Source organism: Dreissena polymorpha, chromosome 14, assembly GCF_020536995.1.
Source record: "Dreissena polymorpha isolate Duluth1 chromosome 14, UMN_Dpol_1.0, whole genome shotgun sequence".
Lineage (NCBI taxonomy): Eukaryota > Metazoa > Mollusca > Bivalvia > Myida > Dreissenidae > Dreissena > Dreissena polymorpha.
Genome location: NC_068368.1, coordinates 57,820,426 through 57,835,161, shown reverse-complemented (window position 1 = coordinate 57,835,161; position 14,736 = coordinate 57,820,426). Strand labels below are relative to the sequence as shown.

Genomic DNA, 14,736 nt, shown 5'->3' with positions numbered 1-14,736 from the left:
ATTGTTGTAATTCAAGAGCTATCATTCACATGTGCTACAAGCGATTTGGCTGGTTATACAAGTTTGGTAGTGTTTTCAATCAGTATATTATAAAATATAACATGAAAGAGACATATGCAAGACAAATATTGGCTATGCAAGTTATTACCAAGCATATTTAGGAATTATTTACGTGTTGCACGCAACTTAATCAATATGCAATATGCAACTTTGTAACATATAGGTATTTAACATAAGCATACAAGCTAATGGCTAGAACTTCAATGCAAAAAAAATCATAATATAAGTTACACTGTTAGTAACTGGCAGTGTATGGGATATACAACCTCAGTAATTTCATACCATACGAGAGCGAAGCTCGAGTATTGTATTAAATTACTTAGGGTGCATATCCCATATACCATCAGTTACTAACGGTGTAATGACCAGTGATTTTTTTCCTTCTTTGGACGGGTCTGATAAACGGACCTGTTCCCAATGACCTACGGACCCGTTCCCAAAATGAACCGCACCCGTCCCAATTTCCGAAAAAATACAAAAAATCCCAATCAAAATCGAGTAAACAATCGCCAAAAATGCCAATTTGACGTATTACGAGACCGTTTTAACTTGTGGCCCATTTGACTTCTCAATCATTGACTGGTTTAAACATTTAATGTAACATTCGTAAATTAAATACGTTTAATTTCGCTCCAACGCCCATGATTTCGCCCTACAAGCCCAGAAAAGCGAAGATTTTTTAAGTAAGCAAGACCGGAAAAGCGAAAATCAAGCCGCCGATTATTTTTGCTATTCAAGGCGTGCTACGGCCCACAGGTGATTAGCAAGTTATTGTTTGTTGTTTATCTAAAGGTTACACAATTTACCCGCCGCACAGATTGCTTATCGACAGTGACAAAGCAGTTGCTTAATATTGGTTGCTGCAACAACACTGACACTCATTTCACTGCCATTTCGCGTGCGCCAAAAGTTGTTAAATAATTACGTGCTAATTGATTGACCATCTGATAATTGCAGGTTTTTGGGCATGGTTAAAGAAATTCGGCAAAAAAAATAAAGAAAACAAAATTGATCAAAGGTTTATTCATTACGTAGATCCACTACTGTATTAGATATAAGTGAAGCGAGCTTTGTCAGCTTGTTTTCCACCGATAATTACGAGCAACACCCATTTTATAGAAACTGGAATCACAGTTAATATTTTATACTAACAAGAAATAATACTACACATAAACATTGAGAAAAATAAATTTCCTCAATTAGATATAAATAATCGGAGTAGAATTAAATTGCTACATCATGACCTTAGACATTGCATATGGCGGACAACATTCAACCCACGTTCATTTCAAAGCTGGCGATTTAAAATACAAGTAATGGTGATTCAATAATGGAGAAAGCAGTAACTGGATTTAGCAAACATTTAATAAGGCTTCTTATCAAAGTTTAACAGGTAAGGCACATTAAGTGTACATAAAATGATATTTCGGACATGTATAGTATTCGGATAAACAGTAATAGATATACTAGATTTCCTTGCATTATGATTGTGTTTTGTTCAGGCTGTCAAGTGACCTTTTTTCAAAAAGTAGGAAAAAATAGGAACTACTTTTGCAAGAAAAGTAGGAAAAAAGTAGGAAAAAGTAGGAACTTTTCCCTCAAAAGTAGGAATACATAATACTTATTTTTTAGACACAGGTCCAGGAAACATAGCTTGAAACAGAGCAGGAGTGCCATCACATGTTCTGTATGGATACCCACTTGAAGCTACCTTAAGGGCCCAGAAGATTTCAGCCTTTTGTACCTGTTCCTTGTGTGATGGATGTACTTGAATACAGATAGATTTATCCCCACAACCCTGAGAGCTGCTTGGCTTTTGGGCACTTCCAAACAAACGCTTTTGTGAATTATCATGCATGTATTTCATGTTTTCCTTGTGTTTTTATCCATCTGCATGACTTATAAGTTGATTAGCACCAGAATTACTACAAGATGGACTTCATTCAGACAGTACAATATCTTGCGAACTCATTGCCGGTATCTCTCTTGCACCATGATTCCAGTGTTTTTCCACTGTTGTCCAACTTCTCCATCCATGAAGGGTTAAACTTTGTTTTCCCACTATTAATTTTAGCACTTATAGTGTATCTATGATAATTAAGTTTCAAGCAAAGCTACCCTGATAAAGAAGTATACATGTAATTAGATGCTGTTCATTTTGGTGTATCATCAAATAAGTGGTTAGAGGTCTTCTGTGTATCGATATAAAAATGGTAATTATATTGTGCATGTTATATCCTTAAGCAGAAGACCAAATTTATTTAGTGATACACCAACTTGTTGTACAAGATTAATACTAGTATATAAAGCAGTGTAAATGCTCTGCTACAGCTACATTGTGAAACCTTTAAATTGACAATAGGGTGCAGTTATAATGACTTAAGTTACATTCAAAATGACTGGTCATTGCAGAGCAGATTATGCAACTGAAGATAGGACCTTATCACCTGACATCTTTTATGACAGCATTGATTGGGCAATGAAACAGTTGCACTACATTGTTTATTCCAGTTTCAAATAATGGCTTTTACATTATTGATGACTTTGCGGGAGTGTAATAATGCCGTTTAATAATTTAAATACTTCGCTTTAACACCTTGAAGTTACCTCACTAGCAATGGCATCATTAGACAAGAATCGTGTTTGTCCGAAACACAATGCCCACTATTGCGCAGCTTTGAAATAAAAGTTCAATATATCATTTGGCAGGTTTAGAAATTATCTCCCTTTTAAAGCTTATTACTTCCCTTGGATTGTATTTTTTAACTTTTGACCTTGAAGGATGACCTTCACCTTTCACCACTCAAAATGTGCAGCTTCATGAGATACACATGCATGCCAAATATCAAGTTGCTATCTTCAATATTGCAAAAGTTATGGCCCATATTAAAGTTTTCGGACGGACACACACACACAGACAGACAGACAAACGGACTGACAGTACAACTGCAATATGCCACCCTACCGGGAGCATAAAAATGTATCAGGGCATTTAGGCTCTGTGCATGTATCTTTAATTACTAAACATGATGTACATGTACCTATGATATCAATAGAACATCATATCCGTTGTCATGTAATACAGAATTTATTACATTATATTTGTAAATGATGAAAACTCGGCAAAGCATCAGTTTTATCTTTTTTCCAATAACTTGTGTAATAAATTCCATATTACATAACCACTCATACAATACATGTATCTCTATATCTCTACATTCCAAACAGCAATATCATGTAAACATGCATAAGGTTTGGGCAAATTGTTGTCAATGGAAACAAAATAAAACTGGAATAAACAATGGGTTCCCTCAGCTCTTGCATCACTGGGAACTGTGTAAGGTAGTGAAGTCTGCAGTGTACAAATGCTAAGGAAGTAAACAAGGCACTATTGTTACTTCCAAAAAAAACTTGTCAATAATTTTAAAAGTTACATAAGAAATAAATATTTATGCTCCTGAAGAGGTGCTAGCAGACAGTCAGCATGGGTTGTCAGGTCTCATCTAGATGAATGCACATTAACAGGGATACAGTCATGCCATAGATTAATTCATCCTGCAAGTTTACTAAATTAACTCTTTAAAAAAAAAATTCTCCATTGAAAATGAAAAAGTAGGAATAGTAGGAAGATTTGGTAAAAAAATAGGAAATAGTAGGATCCTGATGAAAAAGTAGGAAATAGTAGGAAAAAGTAGGAAAAAGTATGACCGCTTGACAGCCTGTTTGTTTCAAATGCAGTCATAGACTGTGAATACAAGTTTATGTTGCTTTCCTGTGTGATTTAAAGCTGACAAAAGTTAAAAAAAAGTAATTAAAATACCATTCTTTAATTGGTACAATGCACAACTTGATTTTTCCCAATTGGAAGATTTCGCGACTCGTTTTTTCCCAATTTGGTGATTTCACGACGCAAAAATTCCCAATGGCATGGGTACCGGACCCATTCCCAATTGGGTGAAAAAAATCACTGTAACGACTATATCTCAACGGACTTCTCGATAACTCGCGTAGTATGGAAATTACTCGGGGTGTATGGAAAATACTCCATGGGCATGTGACAGCTCTAAGCCAATCAAATAAGGTCACTTTTGCAGGAGGTGAGATATGAACATTTACACTAAAACTTTGCAAAATTCTTCTCTTCTATTAGCTTTGAAACCATTTATAAATGTTGAATTGGATATTTGTCTGGTCAAAAACTATGTTTGGAAATGTTGGTATCAATTCAAACAAGAGGGCCATGATGGCCCTGTATCGCTCCACTGTTTTTTTATGCGAACAAACGCGCAATGCGCATGGGTTGAAATGTACTCAAGCATGTGACTTTCTCTGTCTATCCCTCGTCCCATTGGGCGCTTAAAGTTGGAAGGGTGAGCATTTTTATATATGGAAAAAGTTACTACCGTGTTAACTAAACAGACTAAAAAGCCCGGGAATTGTTCCTTTGAAGCTAAGTCCCATTGCTTTTAACGTAAGTACATTTATCTCTCCAAAAGATATTGTCGTTCTTTCTATTTCACATATTTTTAGATGCTGAAGATCAAATATACGCATTTGATTTGAAACAGATTCACAAGACCCGTAGGAATCATAATGCCTTAACCCTTTACCAAACGACACATTTTGGACTTTCCCAATTTGAAAAAGGTTGCAGACGACAATTAATTGTAATGGAATATTAAGGAAATAATCAGGTAGGGTAGAAATAATTGTGATAAAAGGAGAAATTGCTCATCTTGAGCAATTTCTCATTTTATCATAATTTTTTATAAAGTCGTCAGCTATAAACCCGTAAAATCCTGTTGGTGTTTGGTAAAGGGTTAATAATCTCTGGTTCCTTCTTAGAGCCTTTCACACATTTATAACAAATACAATAGTAGAATCTTTCTTTGTAAAGAATCATCTCAAACAAGGGCTGTTTGTAAAACATGCATGCCTCCCCCATATGGGCTGTCAGTTGTAGTGGCAGCCATTGAATGAATACATATTTTGGCACTGTGACCTTGAACTTTGACCTAGTGACCTGAAAATCAATAGGGGTCCATCTGTGGGTCATGATTAATGTACCTATGAAGTTTCATGATCCTAGGCGTAAGCTTTCTTTAGTCATCATCCGGAAACCATTTTTGTGTGTGAAGTCACCGTGACCTTGACCTTTGACCTAGTGACCTGAAAGTCAATAGGGGTCATCTGCGAGTCATGATAAATGTACCTATGAAGTTTCATGATCCTAGGCGTAAGTGTTCTTGATTTATAATCCGGAAACCATTTTCTAAGTTGAGTCACCGTGACCTTTGACCTAGTGACCTGAAAATCAATAGGGGTAATCTGTAGGTCATGATCCATGTACCTATGAAGTTTCATGATCCTAGGAATAAGCGTTTTTGTGTTATCATCCAGAAAACATTTTGCTATTTTGGGTCACAGTGACCTTGACCTTTCACCTGAGAATCAATAGGGGTCATCTGCGAATCATGATCAATGCAACTATGAAGTTTCATGATCCTAGGCATAAAACGTTCTTGAGTTATCATCCGGAAACCATTTTACTATTTCCCGTCACCGTGACCTTGACCTTTGACCTAGTGACCTTAAAATCAATAGGGTTCATCTGCGAGTCATGATCAATGTACCTATCAAGTTTCATGATCATAGGCATAAGCGTTCTTGAGTTATCATCCGGAAAACATTTTACTATTTCGGGTCACCGTGACCTTGACCTTTGACCTAGTGACTTCAAAATCAGCAGGGGTCATCTGCGAGTCATGATCAATGTACCTTTGAAGTGTCATGATCCTAGGCCTAAAAAAATGTCTTAGAATATCAAAATAAATCAGAAAGCCACATAAACTAGAGAGCGAACACCATGCCAAATCCTTGAAATGCACTTAGTGACCCCGTGACCTAGTTTTTGACCCGGCATGACCCATATTTGAACTTGACCTAGATATTGTCTTGGTACAACTGCTGACCAAGTTTGGTAAAGATCAGATGAAAACTACTTCAATTAGAGAGTGGACACCATGCTAAATCCTTGAAATGCACTAAGTGACCCCGTGACCTAGTTTTTGACCCCGCATGACCCATATTCGGACTTGACCTAGATATTGTCTTGATACAACTTCTGACTAAGTTTGGTAAATATCCGATGAAAACTACTTCAATTAGAGAGCGGACACCATGCTTTATCCTTGAAATGCACTAAGTGACCCCGTGACCTAGTTTTTGACCAGACATGACCCATATTCAAACTTGACCTAGATATTGTCTTGATACAACTTCTGACCAAGTTTGGTAAAGATGGGATGAAAACTATTTGAATTAGAGAGCGGACACGAAAGTGTGACAGACAGACAGACAGACAGACTGACAGACTGACGGACGAACAGTGCGAAAACTATATACCCCCTTTTCTTCGAAAGGGGGCATAAAAATGCTTAGGCCGAATCTACCAGTGTAATATAGGGAGAGGTTTTGCGGGCCGCATATATTTCGGGCAGCTTATAAAAAACATCAGTAGAATCGCTCGATCATACCCCCATTCCCCTATTTGTTTACCAATTTACGCAAATCTCAGAAATTACCCCCGGGGCAACCCGATCCGCTTAAATCCCACCCCTGCCTCTTGGAGATTATTTTTCATTAATAATATTGTCAAAAAAAATTTTGGACACCTGAAGCATGTTAACAAATTTTATTTGAAATCATTACAGGCAACAGTAAATATTTTGTCGAATTCCCAAATGGGCATTATTACATTTGTAATCAGAAACACATTTCTGAATTTTATGGTTGATGCTACAGTGTGTTTTTTCACCATCTTGGGAAAGGGGCCGGGTCCCTTTGGATTGGGAAAAATTGCGGCATTTTGACCAAACTTGGGAAATTAGTGTTGTTGTATTTTAAGCTAACAAATGCTTCAAAAATATGAATAAAAGTGATTTTAAAAATTTTATTTAATAAAGTGTTACTTGCAAAGCTAGATGGGAGATTAACTAAATGTTGATTTAATTAAAAAAAAATAAACTTCAATTGGGAATTTTTAGGTCCCATTTGGGAAAAATATGTACTTAATTTCATTGGGACGATTTTGAACAAAAACAACAACAAAGCTAACAAATTCTAGCTTCAAATCAACAGTGGTCACGTATTTGGTGTTGATTCTTTGTCCCAATAAAAAGCTCGCGACAAATATATTTCAAATCACGTCATCTGCATAGATGCGTGGTCGGATTAATTTTTGCGTTAAAACTTTTTTTGCACAGAGAACGGTTTATTTAATTTTGTTAAAGATATCGTAGTTCATTGTATCAAAATTATTCGGAGAATAATTTTGAATAAACATTTCATTTAAACTAATTTCAAATCAAACACACTGTATCTTTATCGTTATGGTCTTTAAAATGAGTAATTATGTAATGTTTACTGATTACACAGAAAATGCAGACAAAACTGGAATAAGTGTTGGGCGTTGTAAAAACAGAGTGTCTTAAAACCCGATTAATACGCTATATAAAAAGTGTCTTAATTTTTTTACTCCTTAAAGTCTTTTCGGACTCCTAAATTTCAGAAGAAGAGAGTCCAAAGGACTCCTTACTCAGATAAATTAGTGTTGACTTCTCCTTTATACATAAACTTTGATTGAGAGGTCTTGAACACAAATTGTTGATAAAAACATAGCATATGTAAAGAGAAAATTTAACAAAATGTCAAGATAAATGCATAAATCCCAATAGGAATTCTATTAAATTTCAATTTTAATAGTTATTTACCTGGTAGTTGAGTTTCATCAAACATTATCACGTGTGATTTCCAAGAAAGGCCAGAAAATCTGAAGGCAGAAAATACAATTTCTGTCACAATTAGAGTAGAATGCCCCAAAAGTATTGTTTTGGCCCAATAGTGTAATCTTGAGCTTGAAAGTACAGAAAACTGACTGAAAGTACAGAAAAATGACACGTTTTACTTATATTTTAAAAAACCAGAAATCTAAATATTCTCTACTGATGTATGAATTTTCTTTACAATCATTTGTTTACAAAAAGTTATGCTTTCAACACCAAAAATTAGCCAAGGGAAATAATTCCATAAATATCAAAGAAAAATTTACTTTCAAAGTTATCTTTCATTATATGAAGCATGGTTTAAATTTCAATTTTTCTATTTCAGTAATGATCTGCACAATTTAATCTAAATATATAATCCTCTGGTATCTCTGAAAGCAAAAGCTACTGTGCTACCACTGCACCACTAATGCTTTATTTAAAATCTGAATTATAATAATAAGTTATATGTGACATATTTTCCAAATCCTGAATGGAAAGCACTTTATTATTTTTACAAATTTAAAATGATGATTATCAATTAATTAACTAATAATTATATTTAAACAAGAGCTGTCTCCATAGGTTGACATATGCCCCCTATAAACGCTTTGATAGAAGTTATGAGCATTTTTCAAAACCTAAATACTAAATCCTTGAAATGCACTAAGTGACCCCGTGACCTAGTTTTTGACCCGGCATGACCCATATTCGAACTTGACCTAGATATTGTCTAGATACAACTTCTGACCAAGTTTGGTAAAGATCGTGTGAAAACTATTTGAACTAGAGAGCGGACACGAAAAGTGTGACAGACTGACGGACAATGCGAAAACTATATACCCCCTTTTCTTCGAAAGGGGGAATAAAAAATCTTGGTAAAAGAGTGTTATTTGGCTTGTAAAAACATAATTATAATGCAAACATAATGTAATGAATCAATTAAAATCATGATTTTCCAATCTGTGAGTCCCCTTAAAAATAAATCTCCAAAATGAAGTCCAATGCACATTTAATGTCTTATTTTAAATTAACTAAGCACAGTGTTCCCTAATCCTTGCAGTTTTAGAAAGTAAGACTTTTTAAAATATTAAAATTTAATTAAATAAACAAAATGTGACTACTGGGGGTTGCCCAGTTTTAAATCCAGGTGCATGATTTGAACAATGTACAGTATCTCTATCTGATTTTATATACCAAATATCAAAGCTCTGGGACTTGTAGTTTCTGAGATTTTTAAAGTTATTCACTATATTTTAATCATGTCACACAGGGGTGTGGTCAGTTTTGACTCCATGGGCATAATTTATTTTAAACAATTTCAGTTGACCATGTTACACTCCAAAACTGAAAGCCATGACAGTTGCCCTTATATATATTTTTTTTATGATTTAATTTTAGGTGTGATGACCTGCATATGCAGACAACAAATTAAAACAACTTTGAAAGACGGTCACATAAGGATCATTCATCTACAATTTTGTAGATCTGCCCTGAGGTTTAGATATTGTAAAATAACAATTGTAAAGAGTATGCATGGTGGACAATGCACGACGAATCACAAACGATTCTTTCCTAAAAGCTCAACCAGAGCATGTTGTTAGAAGATGAGCTAAAAATATAAATGAACACAAATAGAAATATCAAATACCTGTTTGACTTTTCAATGAACTTAGCATCTCGAAATGTTGATATAATGCAATCCTTGATTAACAAAAATTTCACAAAGCATTTCCGCTTTTCCTCAACATAAATATGCAAGTCTTCCCCAAAAATGCACGTTGGTCCATTAGCTTCAATAGCATCTTTAATAATTGTCGTTATATGTTTCACCTCAAGATCTCTCAGTTTGTTACCTGAAATTAAATTATCAATTTACATTATTACTGTTGTACATATCTAAACATGTGCTAACTTTCATTGAAGCAAACACAAAATAAAACTGCCACTATCAGTAGCAGAAATATCTAAAAACCTACCGCTTAGCTTTGTCAGATTTAAGAACTGGTTTCCAAAAACTGCAAATTTTAAACCCATTCAGTTTCACTTTGATACCTCATATTAAGGTTGAGATAGGCGGCTGATTAGAAACTGATTTCTAAAACAAATCTTTTTTTTGGAAATAGTGATTTTTTTCAAAATGTTTAAAGCCATTTCACTGTGGGAATGGAGTGGAAATAGATACGCCAGCAAAAGGCCGGTTGTAAAAATTGTAGCCACAACTGAACAGTTATCATTAGGGATGTCAACGAATATCAGATTATGCTAATATTTGGTCCTGCACCGAATATTCAAATACTATTTTCCGAATCGAATATTCGGAAGAAGAAAAAATTCGAGTAATTTCAAAGACTTTGTATTCATGAAATTTGCTTCAAACATTGTTAAAAAATGTTGTTCCTCGTGTCATAGTGTTTATTCCAGTAAGCGCGATAATGCGTCGCTATGGTGATATGACAGTATACCTGTCATAAAGCCCGCTAATTGCCTACCTTAAGGAAACTTTAATTGACCAAAGACAGTCACTTTGTCTAAAAATTATGATAGGTGCAAATCCCGTCGGCAATTAAAACACCGACCCGCACTTGATCTAATGACTCTAATTACATTTAAAATGATCAAAGATTAAATGAGTAAAGGAAAAACGGACTTGATGTAAAACAAGAGGGCCAAGATGGCCCTAGTTCGCTCACCTGAGAGGAGTCGGTTCATTCAATCTTTACCAAATGTCAAACTTGACCTAGATATTGTCCAGACAAACATCCTGGTCAAGTTTCATCATTATTTCATCTGCGAGTCATGATCAATGTACCTATAAAGTTTCATGATCCTAGGCGTAAGCATTCTTGAGTTATCATCCGGAAACCATTTTTATAAGTTGAGTCACCGTGACCTTGACAGCCATTATGTGAATACGTTTTTTGGCACTGTGACCGTGACCTTTGACCTAGTGACCTGATAATCAATAGGGGTCATCTGCGAGTCATGATCAATATACCTATGAAGTTTCATGATCCTTGGCATAAGCGCTCGAGTTATCATCCGGAAACCATCTGGTGGACGGACGGACGGACATGAGCAAAACAATATACCCCCTCTTCTTCGAAAGGGGGGGGGGGCATAATGAAAAAAAACTGCCCCCCCCCCCCCCCCCCGGCAGCAATGTTATTCAACTGACCTGAACCATTTTTTAACTCAACTCTCGTATCACTACATACATATAGAGAAAAATGCCCTGCCCTCTGGTGGCCATGTTTTTTCACCGATCCCGACCATTTTCAAACTCGTCCAAGATATCAATAAAACCAATGTTTTGACCAACTTTCATGATGATTGGGCAAAAATTGTGACTTCTAGAGTGTTTACAAGGTTTCTCTATAGCCAAATAGGGAAAACTGCCACTATATACATATAGAGAAAAATGCCACACCCACTGGCGGCCATGTTTTTTCACCGATCTCGACCATTTTCGAACTCGTCCGAGACATCGATTTTGACAAAGTTACATGAAGGGCATGAAATGTGAATTCTACAGTTATATCAGGGTTTTTCTCTTTTTTTTGACCTAGTGACCTAGTTTTTGACCCGGCACAACCCAGTTTTGAACTTGGCCGAGATTTCATTGCGACAAAGTTTCATGAAGATGGGACAAGAAATGTAGCCTCTAGAGTGTTTACGAGCAAATGTTTACGGACGGACGGACGGACGGACATACGACGGACATAGACCGGTCACAAAAGCTCACCTGAGCAATCAGGTGAGCTAAAAAAAGATCGTATGGCAATTAAAACACTGACCCGCACTTGATCTAATGACTCGAATTACATTTAAAATGATTAAAGATTAAATGAGTAAAGGAAAAGCCGACCTGTGTAAAAAGCAAATAAGGTCGTATGGTTACAATCACGTTGTCCAATCAAAAAAGCTAATAAAAAACAAGGGCTGTTTGTAAAACATGCATGCCCCCCATATGGGCTCTCCGTTGTAGTGACAGCCATTGTATGAATATGTTTTTTGCCACTGTGACCTTAACCTTTGACCTAGTGACCTGAAAATCAATAGGGGTCATCTGCCAGTCATGATCAATGTACCTATGAAGTTTCATGATCCTAGCCATAAGCGTTCTTGAGTTATCATCCGGAAACCATTTTACTATTTTGGGTCACCGTGACCTTGATCTTTGACCTAGTGACCTGAAAATCAATAGGGGTCATCTGCGAGTCATGATCAATGTACCTATCAAGTTTCATGATCCTAAGAATAAGCGTTCTTCAGTTATCATCTGGAAACCATTTTACTATTTCGGGTCACCATGAACTTGACCTTTGACCGAGTGACCTCAAAATCGATAGAGGTCATCTGCAAGTCATGATCAATGTACCTATGAAGTTTCATGATCCTAGGCATAAGTGTTCTTGAGTTATCATCCGGAAACCATTTTACTATTTCAGGTCACCATGACCTGGACCTTTGACCTAGTGACCTCAAAATCAATAGGGGTTATCTGCGAGTCATGATCAATGTACCTATGAAGTTTCATGATCGTAGCCATTAGCGTTCTTGAGTTATCATCCAGAAACCATTTTACTATTTCAGGTAATCGCGACCTTGACCTTTGATATAGTGACCTGAAAATCAATAGGGGTCAACTGCGAGTCATGATCAATCTACCTACACTGTATCAAGTTTCATGATCCTAGGCATAAGCGCTCTTGAGTTATCATCCCGAAACCATTTTACTATTTCGGGTCACCGTGACCTTGACCTAGAGACCTGAAAATCAATAGGGGTCATCTGCGAGTCATGATCAATGTACCTAACCTATGAAGTTTTATGATCCTAGGCATAAGCGTTCTTGAGTTATCATCCGGAAACCATTTTACTGCTTTGGGTCACTGTGACCTTGACTTTTGACCTAGTGACCTGAAAATCAATAGGGGCATCTGCCAGCCATTATCAATCTACCTACGAAGTTTCATGATCCTAGGCATAAGCGTTCTTGAGTTATCATCCGGAAACCATTTTACTGTTTCGGGTCATCCTGGCCTTGACCTTTGACCTAGTGACTTGAAAATCAATAGGGGTCATCTGCAAGTCATGATCAATCTACCTATCAAGTTTCATGATCCTAGGCCTAAGCATTTTTGAGTTATCATCCGGAAACCATTTTACTATTTCGGGTCACTGTGACCTTGACCTTTGACCTAGCTAGTGACCTGAAAATCAATAGGGGTCATCTGCAAGTCATGATCAATGTACCTATTAAGTTTCATGATCCTAGGCCTAAGCGTTCTTGAGTTATCATCCGGAAACCATTTTACTATTTTGGGTCACTGTGACCTTGACCTTTGACCTAATAACCCGAAAATCAATAGGGGTCATCTGCGAGTCATGATCAATGTACCTATGAAGTTTCATGATCCTAGGCCCAAGCGTTCTTGAGTTACATGTATCATCCGGAAACCACCTGGTGGACGGACGGACAGACCGACCGACATGTGCAAAGCAATATAACCCTCATTTTCGAAGGGGGGCATAATAATTTACTCAAACTCTAATGAGTATTTGCGTACCATATGGTCCGGAAACTTTAATTAATTACTCAATATTCACACTGGTACTATACTTAAAAAAAATGTTTTTGGTATTTCTCCCTCATTTAATTGAAAATATTACCATTGCTACACGAATAAAGTAAATCTCTGTCAAATCACTTTAATGCCATCTACACCTTCCGCTGCTTGGAAGTATTTCACGTAATTTCATGTAATTGTTTTGTCGCCATGTAAATATTATGTTTCTCGTTCTATTGTTGATGTACAATATTAAAAGTTTAAAAACAGTTTTTGTCATTCAAGTTTAACAAGGGCTGTTTGTAAAACATGCATGCCCCCCATATGGGCTGTCAGTTGTAGTGGCAGCCATTGTGTGAATATGTTTTTTGTCACTGTGACCTTGACCCTTAACCTAATGTAAGATATCATCCGGAAACCATTGTACTCTTTCGAGTCACTGTGACCTGGACCTTTGACCTAGTGACCTGAAAATCAATAGGGGTCATCTGCCAGTCATGATCAATGTACCTATGAAGTTTCATGATCCTAGGCGTAAGCATTCTTGAGGTATCATCCGGAAACCATTTTACTATTTCGAGTCACTGTGACCTTGACCTTTGACCTTGTGACCTAACAAGAGCTGTCAGAGGACAGCGCGCTCGACTATTCGAATGCTTGACAATATAACGTAAGCCATCATGGGGAAATTGTTCATATTCAATAATTTATTAGAGGATCTTTCAAAAATAAAAAAAGGAAAAATAAAAATTTGGGGGGGAGGGGGGGGGGGTGGGGGGTAGGGGGTGAGAGGGCGGTATAATGTGGGGTGTGGTAATTTAATAGATGTTTAAAAAAAATTGGGGGGGGGTGGTAGGGGGGTATAATGTGGGGTGTGGTAATTTATTAGATGTTTGAAAAAAAAATTGGGGGGTGGGGGGGTAAGGGGGGTGGGGCTAAGAGGGGGGTATAATGTGGGGTGTGGTAATTTATTCGATGTTTAAAAAAAAATTGGGGGGGGGGGTAGGGGGGGGGGTGAGAGGGGGGTATAATGTGGGGTTGTTGTAATTTATTAGATGTTTAAAAAAAAAAAAATTGGGGGGTGGGGGGGGTAGGGGGGGGGGTGAGAGGGGGTATAATGTGGGGGTGTGGTAATTTATTAAATGTTAAAAAAAAATGGGGGGTGGGGGGGGGTATGGGGGGGGGGGTAGGGGGGAGTTCAAGGGGGGTATTAATGTGGGGTGTGGTAATTTATTACATGTTTAAAAAAAAAATTGGGGGGGGGTGGGGGTTAGGGGGGT

The 14,736-nt window shown here is 36.9% G+C and overlaps 1 protein-coding gene across 2 annotated transcripts in view; it reads right to left on the bottom strand.

Moving 5' to 3' along the window:
* LOC127857668 (sterile alpha motif domain-containing protein 9-like) overlaps positions 1-14,736 on the bottom strand; it is a 72,493-nt gene that overhangs the window by 39,468 nt on the left and 18,289 nt on the right. For both annotated transcript variants that reach the window (XM_052394257.1, XM_052394258.1), the window contains exons 3-4: positions 9,535-9,739; positions 7,833-7,891 (exon numbers count right to left, since the gene is read on the bottom strand). In XM_052394257.1, the coding sequence (XP_052250217.1) occupies positions 7,833-7,891; positions 9,535-9,739 (264 nt within the window). The remainder of the gene's footprint in view (positions 1-7,832; positions 7,892-9,534; positions 9,740-14,736) is intronic.